The following is a 19,765-nucleotide window of genomic DNA, read 5'->3' as shown; positions in this document are numbered from 1 at the left end:
AGAATAAACCTTACGGGTAGACTTTGGTTCTTTTGCACACTTCTTTGCATCTGGGTTTAATAGCTAATGCCATGGCATTTAAATCAGCTGTGCCGTCAAAAATTACAAAGACTAGGGGACACTCGATGAAGTTACAGGGAAATACTTTTAAAACCAATAGGAGGAATTTGTTTTTTACTCGGAGAATAGTTAAGCTCCTGAACATGTTGCCAGAGGATGTGGTAAGAGCGGATGGCGTAGTTGGTTTTAAGAAAGGTTTGGACAAGTTCCTGGAGGAAAAGTCCATAGTCTGTTATTGAGAAAGACATGGGGGAAGCCACTGTTTGCCCTGGATCGGTAGCATGGAATGTTGCTTCTTGTTACTCTCTGGAATCTTGCTATTCTTTGGGATTCTGTATGGAATGTTGCTACTCTTTGGGTTTTGGCCAGGTACTAGTGACCTGGATTGGCCACTGTGAGAACGGGCTACTGGGCATGATGGACCTTTGGTCTGACCCAGTAAGGCTATTCTTATGATGTCAACATGAGTCTTTGTGCACTGTTAGCTCATCTGCAAAGCTTGCTTGAGTACTCATTGTTGCATACAATATTGTGCAAAAAGCCTAGCACACTTTATCACATCAGCCCCCTAGTCTGCTAGTCCTAAAACCATGCTTTTTTAGCAGGTAATTATAAGGAATGTTTTTCACATGAAAGACCTGATTCTTTTAACGGCGCCTAGCGGTGGCTAACTCCTATGACGTGATTATCAATCAATCTCTTGGCAGTGTTTATAGAATTGCACCTAGCGACACCTAACTTGACTCACCGTATATACTCGAATATAAACCAATCCAAATATAAACTGAGAACATTCCACCCCCTTTTTTTTTTAAGGGGAAAAAAGTTTACCGAAATATAAACTGAGTACAGTCAAACCTCGGTTTACGAGTGCCGTGGTTTGCAAGTGTTGAGCTGGACTCGATTTATGAGCGCCCTCCCCCCCCCCTACGATCCAGCATCCCCACCGCTCGTGTCACCCCTCCCCCCGCTGCGATCTGGCATCTCCCACTCACCCACACACATTCTCTTACCCTTATCAGGCACCGGCACCAGCACCAACGCACAGGACATGCCAGTGCCGGTGCCTGAATATCTTCCCTCTTCCTTGTGCTGGGCCTTGAGCATCTGCGTATGCTCAAGGCCTTCTAGTTCTCGGAGAGAGCGAGAACTAGAAGGCCTTGAGCATGCGCAGATGCTCAAGGCCCAGCACAAGGAAGAGGGAAGATCTTCGGGCACTGGCTTGTTCTGTGTGTTGGTGCCTTTGCCGGTGCCAGATAGGGGTAAGAGAATGTGTTTGGGTTAGTGGGGGATGCCAGATTGCGGTGGGGGGGAATGTGAGGGGGGAGATGCCGGATCGCTGGGGGGGGTGTGGAGCAGCACCGGTGGCCTGGGGGGGGGGGTATACGGTAGAGCAGCGCTGGTGGCCACGGGAAGGGGGGGAGGAGGTGGAACGAATCAAGCGAGTTTCCCATACAACCTATGGAGAAACTCGCTTTGATATACGAGTAAATTGGTTTACGAGCATGCTTCTGGAACGAATTATGCTCGTAAACCAAGGTTCCACTGTATTTATATTCAAGTGCTGCCCAGCTGTACACCCACCCGCCCCTCCTGAACCTATCGCTGGCCTCTCCCCAGGTCCACCTACAATCCCCAGGTTGTCCAATGGTGTGGTGAGTCACGGAGACAGGGTTTGAATGATGAAGCGGGCTGGAAACAGCAAAGAAATATAACTTAGCTAACGACACACCTAGGTGGATTCAGACTACCATTAGGCAATCCAAACACTCTTGAGATCTCCTCTAGTGACTACCAGTGTAATTAATTACCATGTCCAAAAGACAAGTGAGGTCAACATTTGTGCATAATTTGTAGCAGGTGCAGATGCTAATATTTAGATTTTCTGCCTTTTAACATCAATGGTCTTTCTAAAATAAGTCTTAGATGGGTGCACCTTAGTGCTGCTCCTGTCATGCCACAACATTCATGTGTACAGTAGATCACAGCTTTGCACACTGGAACATAGAATACTGCTTCATTTTGGATTTTTAATAGAATCTTTAGTCATGGAGAAAAGAAAGGGCAGGTTGTGGTAACTTAGATTCTTTAAATTCTTTATGTTGACATAAATAAACTAGGGACGACTGTGCTTTCAGGCAGTGTTTGTATCCACTGTGCCAGCGGAAATGCTAATTGGGCACTTAACCCCGGAGTTGTTTTACAGTCAATCTTTTGATGGAATACATTTATCCTAGAATTTATATTGAGCTTGACACATCAAAGCAAGTTCTGTTAGTTTTCCCTCTCAGAAAAAGAAAACCATGTCCAATGAAATAATTTTTTTATTTCTTTAAATTGTATTTCAGTATTGTGCAAGTCATCAACTTAACAGTACAAAGGGAGTGTGCATTCAGTATAGCATCATGAACAGCAAAACCTAACTAAAATGGGGGAAAAGTTTTATAGTCCTCCAGCAAGTACACATTTAAGGGGAAAAATTGAAGGGACCAAGAAAAGAAACTATCTTTTGAAGCAAGAGTGCACACTCTTGATATTTTTAAGTTTGAAGAGAAATACAGCAATTCTAATATCAAGGTCACGTCCTTGTCACGGTTTCTTTGAACATCATCAAGCAGGAATACATGAACTGTCTCCATTACATACTCAGGTTGACATGGGTCTAGTCAAGCTATGTCAAAGTTATGACTAATGAGGGTCCATTGCAGCAAAGAAGAAACATATTTCTCACTTGTTTCTTCTCTGATCTGCATCTTCCTTGAGGTGCACCCTGAGGTTGTGGGTTCTAATCCCGCACTGCTCCTTGTAACCCTAGGCAAGTCACTTAATCCTCCCATTGCCCCAGGTACATTACATAGAGTGGGAGCCCACAGGACAGTTAGGGAAAAATTATTGAATACCTGAATAATTTGTAATCTGCATAGAATTGTAGGATATGCAGAATATAAGTTATTTAAAAAAAAACATCGTGTTGCTTTGTGTGCTTCCATTTTGGGCCATTATAGCACCCACACATTTACTTAGGGTTACCAGACGTCCGGACATGCCCTTCTTTTGAGGACATGTCCGGGAGGGTCCAGACGGCATTTCAAAACCAAAAGCTTTCCTTCACATTGCGTTGGGCAGGAGGGCATGCATGCGTGGATGCCATGCGAACATATCACACATGCGTGCGCGTGATGTCATCAAGTCACATCTGCGCATGCGCGGTTGTCCTGCCAGACAAGAGCAGGGAGCGGGTTTGGGGCAGGATTGAGGGCATGATGAGGTGGGGATGGGTGAAACTGGGTGGAACTGGGCGCGGGTCTAGAGGATTCAGATTTTCCAAATGGAAAATCTGGTAACCCTACATTTGCTGATAGGCTGTGTTAAAATATTTGCCCTCCCTATTCTCCCCATTAAAATTTATTTTTATTATTATTTATTTATCATATTTTCATTAACATATCAAGTATCCACTTGTACAGAAAGATAAAGTTAAACAGAAAAAGGAAAAAAAAAAAACCATTACCAATAATAATGATCTAACCAATAAAATAGGAATTTAGTAGCTTAACTTTAACTCAAGTCCTCAATATAGAATCCAAGGCTTAGAATCAGCGAGCAATTAATAGCAAATAAGAAATATGATACCGTATTGTTTGGCATGTCAATGAGGGCAAAAAGCCAAATATCCTCTAATAATAAAGCTTCTACTCATTATGACAGGGGTTGCCATACAACAGATTACAAATAATTGGAAAAATTGGGATAGGCTGAATTATAGCTTTTGGTGGAACTCTTTGTGTCGCATTTTCAAAATGGAAAGGAAAATTGCCGTGCAGCAGGGAAATTTTAAGAAATTTCAGGATATTTGGGAGCCATTAACAAAGATACTGTAAAGATTGAAAGTATTGCATAGAATAAACATTAATTCCCTTTTGTTCATACACATCTAGGGTGGGGTGGGAATATTTTATGATTTCTTCGGCTTATGATTAATTGTGGGATATAAGGGATGGGAGACATTTGAATGAAGCTATAATTTGATGATATAATAAGTAATGTTAAAGTATAAAATGATTGTATTTTGTGTTATACTTGTAGTGAGTTTAAAAAATGAATAAAGATTTATTAAAAATAAAAAGAAACATAAGAAAGATCCATTAGTTAGGGAAGTACCATATTTTCACCCATATACTGCGCACCCGTGTAAAACGCGCACACAGGTATAGCGTGCAGGGAACAGAAATTTATGTTAAAAAAATTTAATATAGCGCGCACACGCGTATACCGCGCATGCCGCCCCGATTCTCCTCTCACCGCCCCGTCTCTCCGTTCGCCGCCCCGACTCTCCTCTCGCCGCCCCGAGTCTCCGTTCGCCGCCCCGACTCACCTCTCGCCGCCCCGACTCTCCTGTCCAAAGGACCGCTCGCACCCCCACCTGAAGGACCGCTCGCACCCCCACAGCCTCCCCCCCCTCCCCTGACGTCAGAGAAAGGGTGGGACCGCCGGAAGAGGAAGCAGCGCAGCGCAGGGCTCAGAGAAGGGGCAAGACTGCCGGCAGAGGAAGCAGCTGGGCTCACTAGCATCCGGAAACAATGGTAGGCAGCTTCTCCATGCGGGAGGGGGAGGGGGGGAGGCTGTGGGGGTGCGAGCGGTCCTTCGGGGTGGGGGTGCGAGCAGTCCTTCGGGGTGATGAATCGGACATCGGGGGGGGGGGGGAACTATGTTAAAAAAAATTTGTACAACGTATGCGTGAAAATACAGTATATCAAACTTCAATAAGTACTCATGTTGTCCCTGCTTTCAGTCGAGCCTCGGACAAGAAGGTTGTCAGTTGGACAGGGTCAAAAAAGACATTTTTGCATTTAAAATTTCTTAAGAAACAAATTGACATTATGTAATTAACCAGATGATAAATTTTAGAATGAGCATGAGATACTGTGACATGGGCTGCAAAGAACTTCCCCATGGACCACATATTTGACACACCTAATCTAGCCAGTCAAGTTGAATGCAGTTTGTTCCATAAGTTTTCCCTGGAAAAGGATGTTGGAAAGTGTTTTTTTAATCTCTCTTGGTCAAGAGAGCTCTTTTTCAGTAGGGTACAGCCTTTCTTAGTGTTGTTGGCAGGTGCCCATCCACAAGAGAGTCATTAACAATTTTAGTGACCTCTTCAATGAGGCCTTTGCTTGCTAGTTGTACTATATTTGTCGGGTAGGGATCAAGAGGGCAGAATGTTGACTATAGGCCTTTCAAGATTTTTTGGGAGCGTTTCCTCTGACCTGGTTGAATGATTCCCAGATGGCTGTGTATAGGGAAGGGGTTGGGGGGGGGGAGTATTCTCATCACCTGGTGGGGATCTCAATGGAACGACCTGTAGGACCTGATCATGATTTTGCTGACAAAGTATATGGCAAAATCACTGCTGGTTGGTTGTGACGCTGTTTTTATTTTTTTTTTTTTTGGGGGGGGGGGTTGCTGCAGACTGTGTACTACTCACTTGGTTGAATTAGCAAACCTGTTCAGTATGCTGAGAGAAATATGGTCTTTTGGCCTGGATAAGGGGTGGCTGGGCCCCAGTGTTCCCTCTGAACTGAGCAGGAGTCCTCCAACTGCATTTCTGCCAATAGTCAAGTTCTGCAGGATTCTAGAGACATGCTTGTCCCTAGCCATTGAAAATACACTATTGAAGCAGCACCCTCTGCTGGCAGCAATATGGTTGGAGGACTCCCACTCAGAGGGAACAGTACTATGCACCGTACTGAGGGTCTTTGAAGGGCTACAGCAGGCCACCCATTTTATTATCACTATTGATTTCTAATTATTTTACTTCTCTTTTCTTTGAGTGATTGTTATTGTTGTTTTTTAATTACTATGTCTTACAAGAAAATTGTTAAATTCCATGATCAGCACCTGCCTACCTAGGTAATATGAATCAGACTATACATGCATATTTATTTTGTCTACATTGTATCTTGGCACCATACCAGAAGCATGTTTATCTGTTTATGACTGTATCACAGAAGACTTTTTCTCTACATATCAGTACCTATTTCCCATTCCATATGTAAAGAAACATCTTTGGATGTGTATTGATAGTTAAAGTTATATTGTTTAACCAAATACTGTACTGACTAGATTATAAATTAAAATGTGTTCTTGTGTACTGCTACTACTACAGAAAGAGAAAGATAGAGGTCGCACCTTCAAAAAGATATAAAAAGGATGGAGTCGGTCCAGAGGAAGGCTACTAAAATGGTGTGTTGTCTTCGTCATAAGGCATATGGGGACAGAGTTAAAGATCTCAATCTGTATACTTTGGAGGAAAGGCGGAAGAGGGGAAATATGATAGAAATGTTTAAATGCCTATGTGATGTAAATGTGCATGAGTCAAGTCTCTTTCATTTGAAAGGAATCTCTGGAATAAGAGGGCATAGGATGAAGTTAAGAAGTGATAGGCTCAGGAGTAATCTAAGGAAATACTTTTTTACAGAAAGGGTGGTAGATGCGTGGAACAGTCTCCCGGAAGAGGTGGTGGAGACAAGAGACTGTGTCTGATTTCAAGAAAGCCTGGAATAGGCACATGGAATCTCTTAGAGAGAGGAAGAGATAACGGTTACTGTGGATGGGCAGACTGGATGGGCCATTTGGCCTTTATCTGCCATTAATTATTTCTATAGCGCTACCAGATGTACACAGCACTGCACAGAGTCACAAAGGAGAAGAAAACTGTCCCTGCTCAAAAGAGCTTACGATCTAGACAGACAAACAGGATGTCATGGATACAGTTTAGGGAAACAGTTAATCAGCTAGCTGGGCTGGTGGGCAGAGGAGTAGGGTTAAGGATTGAAGGCTATATCAGAAAGGTGGGTTTTCAGTCGGTTTTTAAACAAGGTAAGGGAAGTAGCTTGGCAGACAAAATCAGGTCATTTATTCCAGGCATAGGGGGCAGCTAAATGAAAGGAACGAAGTCTGGAATTGGCAGTGGAGGAGAAGGGTAACGTTAAGAGTGATTTATCTGAGGTACGGAGTTCTCTAGGAGGTGTTTAAGGAGAGAGAAGTGAGGAGAGATATTGAGGGGCTGCAGAATGAACACACTTGTAGGTCAGCAGTAGGACCTTGAACTGTCTGCGATGGATAGGGAGCCGGTGAGGTGACTTAAGGAGACGGGTGACATGAGCGTAGCGAGGTTGGTAGAAGATGAGTCGTGCAGCAGAGTTTTGCACAGATTGCAAGGGGGAGAGGCGGCACTGCAGGAGACCAGTTAGAAGTAGATTGCTGTAATCTAAGTGTGAGGTTATGAGCGTGTGGACAAGGGGTCTGGGTAGTGTGCTCAGAAAGGAAGGGGTGAATTTTGGTGATATTAAAGAAATAGAAGCGACAGGTCTTAGCAGCTTGTTGGATGTGTGTAGACAATGAGAGGTCTATTATTTATTTAAGTATTGAGATTATATGTGCTGATCTGTCATTGAAACAATTAGAAAGATCAGCCCCTTTCTTAGTGCAGTCACAGAACTACTATGGTCAATTTGATTGCAATGTTTTGAAGTGCGTAACTAACTTAAGAAAACAGATATTACTACTTCAGTGTTTTGTTTTGTTTATTGTTTTTCCTTAAAATTAAGCTTCATTATTGAACTGAAGAGTATCCATTGCTCTCTATCTCTTGATCAATCTGTAAACAGTCTCCAATTTCCTACCCTGGACAAGAGGACTTAATGTGGTTTTGAGTAGCTCTTTGCCTATGAGATAAACACATTTACATAATTCTAAAATCTACCTTTTTATACAGCTAAGGCTTGTCTTTTCTAGTCTTTATAGTTTTCCTTTAGGTTTAATAACATCAGGCCAATTTTCAGAGAAAATTGGGAACTTAATTTTGAAATGCCTAACTTTGAGGACCTTTTACTAAGCTGTTTAAAATGGCGTACCACAGGATGTTCTCAGGCATCTTGCACTAATTGCCAAATGTGAACATACAAACCGTGTGCTAAAAAATATATGAGGGGGATGTGTCAGAGGGTGGAGAGTGGACCTTCCTGCGCTTAACCAGTTAGTACAGTTACATTACCACACACTAATTGGTTAACACACAGATAGCACGTGAGCCCTTAGGGGGAAATTCTGTATAGGACGCCAGTCTCAGCAGCCGCCTAAGAAGCATCCCTCTAGCTGAATTTTCACCTACAAAGGTACGGTTGGGGAGGTGTCGGGGGACCTAGGGGTGCCAGGGGGTGGGGCTTAGAGGTTGGCGGGGTGGGGGGTCTGGAAGAGGGTGTCGCTGGATGGAGTGGTTGAGAAGTTCCAGGGGAGTGGTGGCAGGAGGAAGTGGGCATTCCTCTTGCTGAGGTACTTCGGAGGGGTGTGTTCAAGGATTCCGGCAGGAGGGAGTGGCCATCCTTCCTTCCGTCCAACTGTGCAGGCGGTATTCGGGGATTCTAGCAGGAGGGAGTGGGCATCCTTCCTTCCGTCCAACTATGCGGGGGGGTGTTCGGGGATTCCTTGCCGCAGCCGCACAGCTGATCGCAGCAATGGGGGATTCCTTTGCTGCGATCAGCTCGGCAGCTGCGTCTATTTGAAATGTAGGCCAGCATTTTGTTGGCCTACATTTCAGGCATCTGTTGAAGCCCTAGGGAGATGCCCAGGGCCGCTTCTGGGCGAAACCACGCCCAGCTTTGGGCAAGCTTAAGTGTCCCAACACATCTCCCTCGACTGCAAGAAATGCATACAGTGTTGACAACCTGCCTCTGGGTTTTTGTTTTATAAACGTGCATCCCGATTGCTGCCATTAAAAATCATTTACCATGTGAGCACTTGCCACCACTGATTTTGAAGGCGAAAGGGGCTCTTGTTCAACCTATGTGCCATCTATTTAAGAGAAAATTCTATAAACGGCACCTACATTAAGCGCTGCTAGGTGCCCTAATCATGGACACCTAGCAACACCAAACTAAAATTTGCTTGCAACTTAATTGGTTTTTAATGGGTTAAATGGTATGATAGTTGACCATGTCATTAAAATCCTATTAAAAACAAAATTTTTAATTGATAATTTATGTTGCACATGGATATCCACATGACGCCTAAATCAAGGCGCCTTCCAGCTTCTAATGACACTAGACATCTGAGGTAGGTTTAGATAAATTATGCCGGGTACAGTTTAGGGGGTGAAGAACTTATGCGCATGACAGAAGAGCAGGACTTGGGTGTGATTGTATGTGATGATCTTAAGGTGGCCAAACAGGTTGAAAAGGTGATGGCGAAAGCTAGAAGGATGCTAAGGTGTATATGGAGAGGTATGGCCAGTAGGAAAAAGGAGGTATTGATGCCCCTGTATGACTCCGGTGAGACCTCATTTAGAATATTGTGTACAATTCTGGAGGTCGCACTTTCAAAAAGATATAAAAAGGATAGAGTTGGTCCAGAGGAAGGTTACTAAAATGGTGTGTCGTCTTCATCATAAGGCGTATGGGGACAGACTTAAAGATCTCAATCTGTATACTTTGGAGGAAAGGCGGGAGAGGGGAGATATGATAGAGATGTTTAAATACCTGCGCATGAGTCGAGTCTCATTCATTTGAAACGAGAGGGCATAGGATGAAGTTATCTAAGGAAATACTTTCTTACAGAAAGGGTGGTAGATGCATGGAACAATCTCCCGGAGGAAGTGGTGGAGACAAGACTGTGTCTGAATTCAAGAAAGTGGGGGATAGACACGTTGGGATCTCTTAGAGATAATGGTTACTGTGGATGGGCAGACTGGATGGACCATTTGGCCTTTATCTGCCATCATGTTTCTATATACCGGCATCTACCTCTAGGACACCTAGCAGGCTAAGTAAGCTTAGTTGCCTCTAAGTGTGATTCTACGAGGGTTGATACATAAGTCAGAGCAACTATTTTTTTTTTCTCTCAAAAATGCACTAACACTGGAAATCTAATATATACGTATGAAAATGTGTGACATATTACATCTTAATCTTGTCATCAGATGAGAGATGATTGCAGTGATCTCTGGTAGGGGAGAATCAACAAACATGACATTCAAAATCATTGTTTTATTAACAAACAAGTAATAAATGTTTCATTAAACCAAGCACACAGTCAGCTTGAGAGTATGTATGTTTAATTGCTAACATCCTTCAAATCATTGTCATGGAGGATATTGGACAACAGTTCTGGATGTTTCTCCCGTACTGCATGACGCAGGTGGTACTGCAAAAATAACTTTTAATACTGTGCGTTCACAGTATGTCCCTCACAAACTGGATGACACACAAGACAACTTAAGAGACTACTTTGAAGGATGTTAACAAACGGTTTGCACTTTGTAGTTCATGTTGCACAAGGTATGCCATAATAAAACAATGATTACTGTATATACTCAAATATAAAACGGGATTTTGGGGCCAAACCCAAAAATGGGGGTCCTGGTTTATATTCGGGCCAGCGCCTCCCTCCCAGAATTATTGCAGGCTGCCGTCAGGCTCTGCCTGCTGTCCCCCTCCCTGCCCTGTCCTCCTACCTCCGCAGCCGATCCCTGGTGGTCCAGAGGTGCAGAGGGCAGGAGTGGGCAGGAAAAAGGAGGTATTGATGCCCCTGTATAAGACTCTGGTGAGACCTCATGTAGAATATTGTGTACAATTCTGGAGGCCGCACCTTCAAAAAGATATAAAAAGGATGGAGTTGGTCCAGAGGAAGGCTACTAAAATGGTGCGTGGTCTTCGTCATAAAGTGTTTGGGGACAGACTTAAAGATCTCAATATGTATACTTTAGAGGAAAGGCAGAAGAAGGGAGATATGATAAAGACGTTTAAATAACTACGTGGCGTAAATGCGCATGGGTCGAGTTTCTTTCATTTGAAAGGAAGCTCTGGAATGAGGGGGGAAAGGATGAAGTTAAGAGGTGATTGCCTCAGGAGAAATCTAAGGGAAAGAACAAGCTCCGATCCCGTATAGGGAGGAGCGCGGCCAAATCGGCCGAAGCCGGAGCGAAAAGGATGGGAGGGGGAAGGGGGAAGGGAGGAGAAGGAAAGGCCAATCAACAGAGGAAGCGGGGGGGGGGGGGGTTAGGAGAAGAGGGGCGAGCGGAAAGGAGGTCACCCTTTCCGAGATGGCGATCGAGGGAGACAGACGCGATCATCAGTTGGTTATATGTTGCCTGGTGATGTACATTGCGTGTTATGCCATTTTCTTTTTTTTTTTTGTAATTGTTTATTTATGAGGATTTTCCTGATGTTATGCCATTTTCTGAAGTTCGGTTACAGTGTACAGTTCATCACCGTTCATGATTGATTATTATGTTCAGTTGATAACAGTTTGATGTAATTGTGCTGTTATGGCTGCGGCCAAATTCCGCATGAGTTGATAAACGCCTGAGTGTCATCATTGTTCCACGATAGACAATGAGTGGTAAGAGCAACAGTGCTGAGTGCACGATTTGATACATTTTTACAGAAAGGGTGGTAGATTAATGGTACAGAGGTGGTGGAGACAGACTATGTCTGAATTCAAGAAAAAGTGGGATAGGCACGTGGGATCTCTTAGGGAGAGGAAGAGATAATGGTTACTGCAGATGGGCCATTTGGCCTTTATCTGCCATCATGTTTCAATGTTTCTATCCTTAATTTAGGTCAATCAGCTAGTGAGACAGCCTTAACTATCATATTGGGCAGATTGGCAAGGCCATATCAGTCTTTCTCTGTCATCTACTGTAGACCTGCTGCAGTCTCAATATTTTGGAGGCTCCTTTATTTAAAGGGGGAGCAGCCTAGATGCAGCCTAAGACCTAAGTCCACCACTACCTTTACTCATGCATGATATCATTTTTCAAAGCCATTCTAATCTGATACTTCATATTTAACGTCAGGTAAAGAAGAAGAATTTTCATGCTTCGATAATGTTAAAGAGGAGAAATTAGAAAGGAGCAGAGAACTTACTTACCAATGGCTTCACACACAGGTTGGCGATTACGAAACCTCCAGCTCCAGAGTCATGAAATGGTGAGGTCATTGCCTTTAAATTAGATTTTTAAATTGTAAGTAAGTCTTGTAAAATGAAACCTGTTTAAATGGACTATGAAAACATGGCTTCAGAGATGTCGGCCAGCAGACGGCATTGTCAGGTTCTAATCAAACCCCTGCAGAGATCTGATTTAATAATGCCATACATATCAGCCTTCTGTCAGTCGTCAAGTTTGTATTGTTTCTCAAATAATTGAAAGTGCAATGGTAATCCATGCAGTGAGCTCTGTTTGAAAGCACTAAAGACTATGAGAGACGTAAAGAGCTTAAATTACTTCAGCAAAGATCATTTCTTCTTTTAATCAAATCTGCCTGTATTTCCCTCAGATAATAAGCAGAAAGAAATGGTATGTAGCCATAAACATTCGCTGTAAAAAAAAAAATCAGAAAAGTATATTCGGACTGAAATTAAAAATTACTTTATTTTCACAAGCTAACTATTGGTCAGTATTTGGAGACAGACATATTTATATAATCACTGTAGAGCCCTTTTACTAAACTGCGTTAAGCTCTAAAGTACGCTTAATATGAAAAAAAAGGGCTTATGACAAAACGCATTAAAGCATTTTATGGTAAATTGCCTGTCAGGGTGTGTGAATTACAGACTTTTTTTTTCATTTTTTTGCGGGTGAGGGCATCATGGATGGGAAATGGACATAAGAATAGCCTTACTGGGTCAGACCAATAATCCATCTAGCTCAGTATCCCATCTTCATGATGGTCAATCCAGATCACAAGTACCTGGCAAAAACCCAAATAGTAGCAACATTTCATGCTACCAATCTAGGAAGAGCTGTGGCTTCTCCCATGTCTCTGTCAATAGCAGACTATGGGCTTTTCCTCCAGGAACTTGCCCAAGCCTTTATTTAAACCAGCTATATTAACCACTCTTACCACATCCTCTGGGAATGCGTTCCACAACGTGCTTATTCTCTGAATGAAAAAATATTTCCTCCCTGTATCTTTATCAAGTGTCCCCTAGTCTTTGTAATTTTTGATAGAGTAAAAAATCGAGCCACTTGTTCTGCACCACCTATGGGAATCCTCCCAGTGCATGCCATTTTGATGAGGAAGGCCTACTGGCAGGAGGGAGTGGGCATCCCTCCTGCAAGTTTTCCATCTAAAGGTACAAGGGGTGTGTGGGGTATTAGGCTCAGCAGAAGGGGGGCTCTCTTTAAAGGAGTGTTGGGGGGGATCATGGGTGGGTGGGTAGATAGGTGGATGGGAGGGAGAGAGGAATCGGGGATCTCCCTGCTGGTTCAGCTAATCGCAGCAGAGGAATCCTCAATCAGCTGAGCTGGCTCACAATCTTGGGTTAAGCTCCCAAAAGCAGCAGTTTTGGGGAGTCCTGCTGGCTCAGCTGATCAGGGATTCCCCTGCCAATAGAAAGCAGTAAGCACTCTTTCATTAATATTTTTTGCAGATCTTTCTCACTAATGGAAAAATTAGCATGGGATCTTTAACAAGAAAAAAAAAAAATAAGGCTGTAGATATATATATTTTTTATAAAAGGGCTCCTATATAAGACTGAGCACCACAATGCAGAACTGATCCCTATAAAAGTAAAGGAGCTTACCTCGTATACCCCCTCCTTTACAAAGCCGCACTGTGGTGTTTCAGGTACCTATGTTTTCACATAGGTGCCGTTATCTGTGATTCTGTAAGTGGCATCTAAATATGATTGACGCACAGCCAGTGCCATTTTTCTAGGCCCTGGCCAATTTAGGCGCTGCTTATATAGTCAGCCCATGAGTGCCTCCATGAAATGTCCCAAAAAGCAATATTGGTTCCTATTTCCCTTTGTAAAATAGGTCTCAGAACTGTCCTTAATAGTGACAAATCCTTTCACCTTAATTTATACCTGTTCTATGTACAACGCATGTTTATTGCTAGTTGGTTGTATATATGTGAAATTTGTTTTACTTTATTGTATTGTACTTTCCTGTATACTTTTCCTCTGATTGAAAGAGTGGATTATAAAAGCTGATACTAAATTAAGTTCAATTAAATTTCATGTGCATTTTATAAAATGCCCACATTTACTTGCATGCTATTCCCTGGATCCTATACATGGCGTGCAAAATTTCACTCTATCCTGAGATTCACGCCCAACTAAATTAGCAAATGAGCCAATAAGCACCAATAATTGGATGCTGACTTTCATTGCCATTAATTGGCAACAATTTGGATGTATGCACAAATCTTGCTAAGCACTATAAAGATCTATGCACATATCTGGAGAAGAGGAGACTTAGAGGGGATATGATAGAGACTTACAAGATCATGAAGGGCATAGAGAGAGTGGAGAGGGACAGATTCTTCAAACTCTCGAAAAATAAAAGAACAAGAGGGCATTCGGAAAAGTTGAAAGGGGACAGATTCAAAACAAATGCTAGGAAGTTCTTCTTTACCCAACGTGTGGTGGACACCTGGAATGTGCTTCCAGAGAGCGTAATAGGGCAGAGTATGGTACTGGGGTTCAAGAAAGATGGGACAATTTCCTGCTGGAAAAGGGAATAGAGCGGTATAGATAGAGGATTACTGCACAGGTCCTGGACCTGTTGGGCCGCCACGTGAGCGGACTGCTGGGCGCGATGGACCTCAGGTCTGACCCAGTAGTCAGCTTATGTTCTTAGTGTGCAACTCAGAACATGGGCGGGTTAGGGGCTTTCCCTAAAATGGCACGCAGTATTACTGAAGACGTGGGATATGCACCTAACTTATGTGCCTATGTTATGTGCCAGGATTTACACCAGGTTTCAGTTGAAGTAAATCCTCGTGCCCAAAGTATGGTGTGGAAATCAGCTCTAAGTGCTATACTATAAACGGTGCACAATTTGGAGCCCTGTTTATAGAATAACGCTCTGTGCGGAAATTTTTCATCACTATTTTTTGATTGCTCCTTACTGAATCTAGTCCATAACTGTTTAGAACACTAGTACCTAAATGGGTATGTGAGCACATACCCATGTAAGCAGTGGCATGGCGAGGGTAAGAGGTGCCTAAGCCGGGGGTTGACCCCCCACCTCCTCTTGGCCCTCCCCCACTCTTTCTGCACCCCCAATGATCTCACTGCCACTCCCTCCTCCCTCGCTCCTTCTGTGCCCCTCGCCACACTCACGCCCTTCCTTTCCACTCCCGTACCTCTTCAAATCCTCGCCAACATGAGCAGCTTCTCTGGCCTGCTGCTCATGCTGGCTTTTCCTGTGACGTCACTTCCTGGACCCGCGACCTGGAAGTAATTTCAGAGAGAGGCCGGCCGGCACGAGTAACAGGCTAGAGTATTTGCTCATGCTGGTGAAGATTTTAAAAAGATACAGGAGTTGGGGAAGGTGCGAGCAGGGCATGGGAGGGGCAGAGAGGTGCTGGCACCCCCACCAAGATGGCGGTCCACCCCCACTTACTATGCCACTGCATGTAAATGCTACTAGGGTATCTACATTCTATTCTGCAATACTTAAAACTTACAGAGCAGGTATTTGCATGCTCTAGGACTGGTGTAATTTTGGGCATCTAAATGTTAAGTGTGCTGATATTGGGTTAAGCTTATTTTCTCAACAGAACTTAGCTGCCTAGGTTCCATTATGGAATGGGCACCTACCACATGACTACGGTGGACCTAAGTGGGGCATGCTTTTAAAAAAGTGCCCCATTTATTGCATCTCTACTAAAGTTCCTTTCACAGTATACCAGCTGCAACCCCAACACACTTGCGTTGGTCCTGCACTTTTGTGGGTACATTTTGCGAGAGCCCTTTTCTGCGTGTAAAATATGCTGTACAGATGAAAATGCTTAATAAAGTCACACACACACACCCTTAAATTACTATCATCAGTCTTCAAAGAAATTTCTTCTCTTATCTGTAGCAAACATTTTTTACCTGAATTGAATCCTGAAGTACTGAATGGAGGACGAGTTCAATTGGTGGTAAGAACTACTACTATTTAACATTTCTATAGCATTGAAAGGTGTACACAGCACTGTACATTTGATATGTAATAGACGGTCCCTTCTCTGAAGAGCTTACAGTCTAGTCTGGACAGACAAACAGGACATTTAGGGGTAGGAGAGTTCCTCACAGAGAGAATTATAGGAAGGACATAGGTAATTTTACAGTGAGTGGGAGTTAGGGGTTGAAAGTAAGCCTCAAAAATGTGGGCTTTTAGTTTGGATTTGAATATTGTAAGAGATGGAGGCTGATGTAATGACTCAAGTAGTCTGTTACATGCATACGATGCAGCAAGACAGAAGGAGTCTGGAGTTGGCAGTGGAGGAGAAGGGTATGGTTAGGAGGGACTTTCCTAATGTACGGAGTTCATGGAGAGGAGCATAGGGGGAGATAAGTGAGGAGAGATATTGAGGTGCTGCAGAGTGAGTGCATTTTGTAAGTCAGTAAGTAGTATGAATTGTATTTGGAAATGGATGGGGAACCAGTGAAGTGACTTGAGGAGAGGGGTAATGTGAGTATGGAGGCTCTCGCGGAATATAAATCATGCAGCAGAATTTTGCATGGATTGGAGGGGAGAGATGGTTGAGCAGAAGATCTGAGAGAAGCAAGTTGTAGTAAACTAAGCAAAAGATGAAGAAAATGAGGATAAAGGTTTTGGTAGGGTACTCGGAAAGAAGAGGTTGGATTTTGGTAATCTAGAGTAAGAAGCAGCAGACTTTAGCAGTTTGTTGGATCTAAGCGGTGAAGGATAGAGAGCAGTCAAAGATGACCCCAAGATTGTGAGCTGATGAGACAGGGAAGACGAGAATGTTCACAAAAATAGAGAATGGGGGAGGGGGTTTAGGTGGAAAGATAAGGAGCTCGGTCATAGCCTTATTCAGTTTTAGATGGCGGTGAGTCATCCAGGCAGCAATGTCAGACAGGCAGGCTTGGAGTCCTGTAGAGATATCTGGTGTGGAGAGGTAGATCTGGGAGTCATCAGCATAGAGGTGATATTGAAAACCAGGGGCGGAGATCTATGTACCAAGGGAGTGGTATATATGGAGAAAAGGAGAGGTCCCAAGACAGAACTCTGAGGTACACCGGTTGACAGTGAGATAGCAGTGGAGGAGGATCCACCATTGCATACACTGAAAGTGTGATGGGAATGATAGGAAGAAAATCAGGAGAGAACAGAACCCTGGAATCACAGCGAGGAGTAGGTGGTGATCAACAGGATTGAAAGCAGCAGATAGATCCAGAAGGATGAGGATGGAGTAGAGGCCATTGGATCTGGCCAGGAAAAGGTCAATGCAGACTTTAGTAAGGGCAGTTTCCATGAACTGGAGTGGGCAAAAGCCCAATTGAAATGGGTCAAGAATATCTTGAGATGAAAGGAACTCCAGCCAACAGCACTTTCAAGTAGCTTGGATAAGAAGGGGAGGAGGGCGAGGGGGGGCATAAAAGATCTAGTAAGGGTTTGTTTAGGAGAGGTGTAACTACTAGTGCTTCCCGATTCAGGAAAAAATATTTCGATTCAATTCAGCCTATTGAATTGATTTTTCGATTTGATTTTCTTGCCCAATTAGGTGTTTTTTTCCAAACATCCTGGTGGGTTTATTTTAAAGCCTCTTCACCCCCTTTGCCCTCTCCTACTCACACTGGTGCGGTGGTGTAAACAAAAAAGACTTTTCCTCTCTCTGTTAAATCCTAGCTCACGTTCGCGGTCTAATACCAGCTCTGACAGGTACAAATTTCAAATCTGACATATTGTAATCACAAACAGAAAATAAAATTATTTTTTCTACCTTTTGTTGTCTGGTCATTATTCAAATTATGTTGGTCCCAGGCTCTGCAACAAATGTCTTCTGATAACTCACTTACCAGGGGCTCTTGCCCATTTGTTGTTTTCTTCTTTCTCCGTGGTAACCATCCATCTTCCATCTCTGTCTTACCCTTCCATTTCCCTTACCTCCTCAGGAGGTCTGGCATCTTTCCTTTTTTTCATCTCTATTCCCGTAGCTGCAGCGATGGACCCCACCATCCCCGGATCCACCATCTCTCCTTTTCTCAACTACCCTTTCATCCAGCATCTCTTCCTCCTTCCCCCTTCCCCACCAGTTCTCTCTTTCTGTTTCTAACTATCCTCCTATCCAGTATCTCTAGCCTCCCCCACACACACACACCATCCCTTTTGTCCAACTTCTCTTCCTTCTGTTGCTTCCCTCCCTAAATCCCATTGTCCACCATCTCTCTCCCTCTCCTGTTTTTAGATCCATTATTTCTTCTATCCCTCCCCCTATCTCCCCTCTTCATGATCTCCCCCTCCATCATCCATCTTTCCCCTTCCACCAAGTTCATTTCTCCCATCCATCTTCTGTCCATCTCTTCCTCTGCAGTCCACTAACTCCTCCAAGTCCATCTCTTCCTCTCCCCCAAGTCCATCTCCATGATCTCCCAGAAGTCCATCTCCCCCTCCACCAAGTTCATCTCTCCCATCCATCTCTTCCTCTCCAGTCCCCCAACTTCCCCAAGTCCATCTCTCCCTCTCCCTGTCGATCTCTCCAAGTCTGTCTACCCCCTCCACCATCCATCTTCCCCCCTCCACCAAGTTCATCTCTACCATCCATCTTCTCCCCATCTCTCCTTCTCCAGTCTACGAACTCCCCAAGTTCATCTCCCCTCTCTCCCCATCTACCTTTATTTTGATGTTACAACTTGTTGCCGGTGGCGGTAGTGATTTAGCGATCCACTCCTTGTGTCTTCTCTCCACTGCGGCCCGCCCTCAGTGAAAACTCCAGGGAGGAGAGGAGAAATACTTCCAGCCGGGAAGGAGAGAGCCTTGCTGTCACTAATCTACACACAGAGGTTCGTTCAGGCTTTCCCTCTTCCACCGGAGTCCTTGCTTCTGATGTAACTTCTGGTTTTGCAAAACTGGAAGTTACATTTGATGGAAGGACTCCGGTGGCAGAAGGAAAGCCTGAAAGGGTTTCTAGCAAGGGGGCTGACAAATTGTCAAGTTTGATTTTTTGCGAAAACAAATTGATTTGAATCGATTCACCCGAAGTGAATTGATGAATCGATTCGAATCGTGAATCGGGCAGCACTAGTAACTACAGCATGTTTGAAGACATCGGGAACAGTTTCAGTGGAGAGTGATAGGTTGAGGATATGACAGAAAAGGGGACAATGGGAGAGAGCACCAAGTAGGTGGATGAGAATTGGATTAGAGGAGCAGGTGGTGGTTTTGGAGGAGGAGAGAAGGTGTGCAGTTTCTCTTCAGTGATTTCGGAAAAGGTGGCAGGGGGTGAAGAGAGGCTGGCAGAAGGGACAGCTGGTAGGTGGGGAGGTAACCTGGTTGAGAACTCAAGCTGAACCTTGTCATAGAAGAACTCTGTCATCGTCTGGAGGGAAGGGGAAAGTGAAGGGGGATTGGATGTGAGGGCACTATGCCATGCTTTACTTAGGCAAATCTGAGCCTTCAGACAGTACAAGACTGGTATATAGATGCATATCACAACCCAATCCGTCACAAATGAGTTACCTTGGCATCTGATCTGGATAATAAGAAAAGAAAAAAGAAACAAATTTCCCACATTATTCAGGTCAGACATCAAGGTAACTCCTTTGTGACGGATTATGTTGTGGCATGAAACTATGCACCATTATTGATGTGTTACTGTGACAGTCTTGAACTGTCTGAAAGCTCAGTATTGCCCAAGTAGGGAGTGGGGTTTAGTTTTCTTTTTTTGTCAATGACCCTTTTATG

The 19,765-nt window shown here is 43.8% G+C and overlaps 1 protein-coding gene across 4 annotated transcripts in view; it reads left to right on the top strand.

The window, feature by feature from the left end:
• LRRIQ1 (leucine rich repeats and IQ motif containing 1) overlaps positions 1-19,765 on the top strand; it is a 289,414-nt gene that overhangs the window by 252,751 nt on the left and 16,898 nt on the right. For 3 of the 4 annotated variants that reach the window (XM_033951658.1, XM_033951656.1, XM_033951659.1), the window contains 2 exons: positions 11,915-12,047; positions 15,935-15,995. In XM_033951658.1, the coding sequence (XP_033807549.1) occupies positions 11,915-12,047; positions 15,935-15,995 (194 nt within the window). The remainder of the gene's footprint in view (positions 1-11,914; positions 12,048-15,934; positions 15,996-19,765) is intronic. The other variant, XM_033951657.1, reaches the window with a different exon arrangement.

Source organism: Geotrypetes seraphini, chromosome 7, assembly GCF_902459505.1.
Source record: "Geotrypetes seraphini chromosome 7, aGeoSer1.1, whole genome shotgun sequence".
NCBI classification, from domain to species: Eukaryota; Metazoa; Chordata; class Amphibia; order Gymnophiona; family Dermophiidae; genus Geotrypetes; species Geotrypetes seraphini.
Note: the sequence above shows the minus strand (reverse complement) of the source record. Positions and strands in the feature narration are given on the sequence as shown.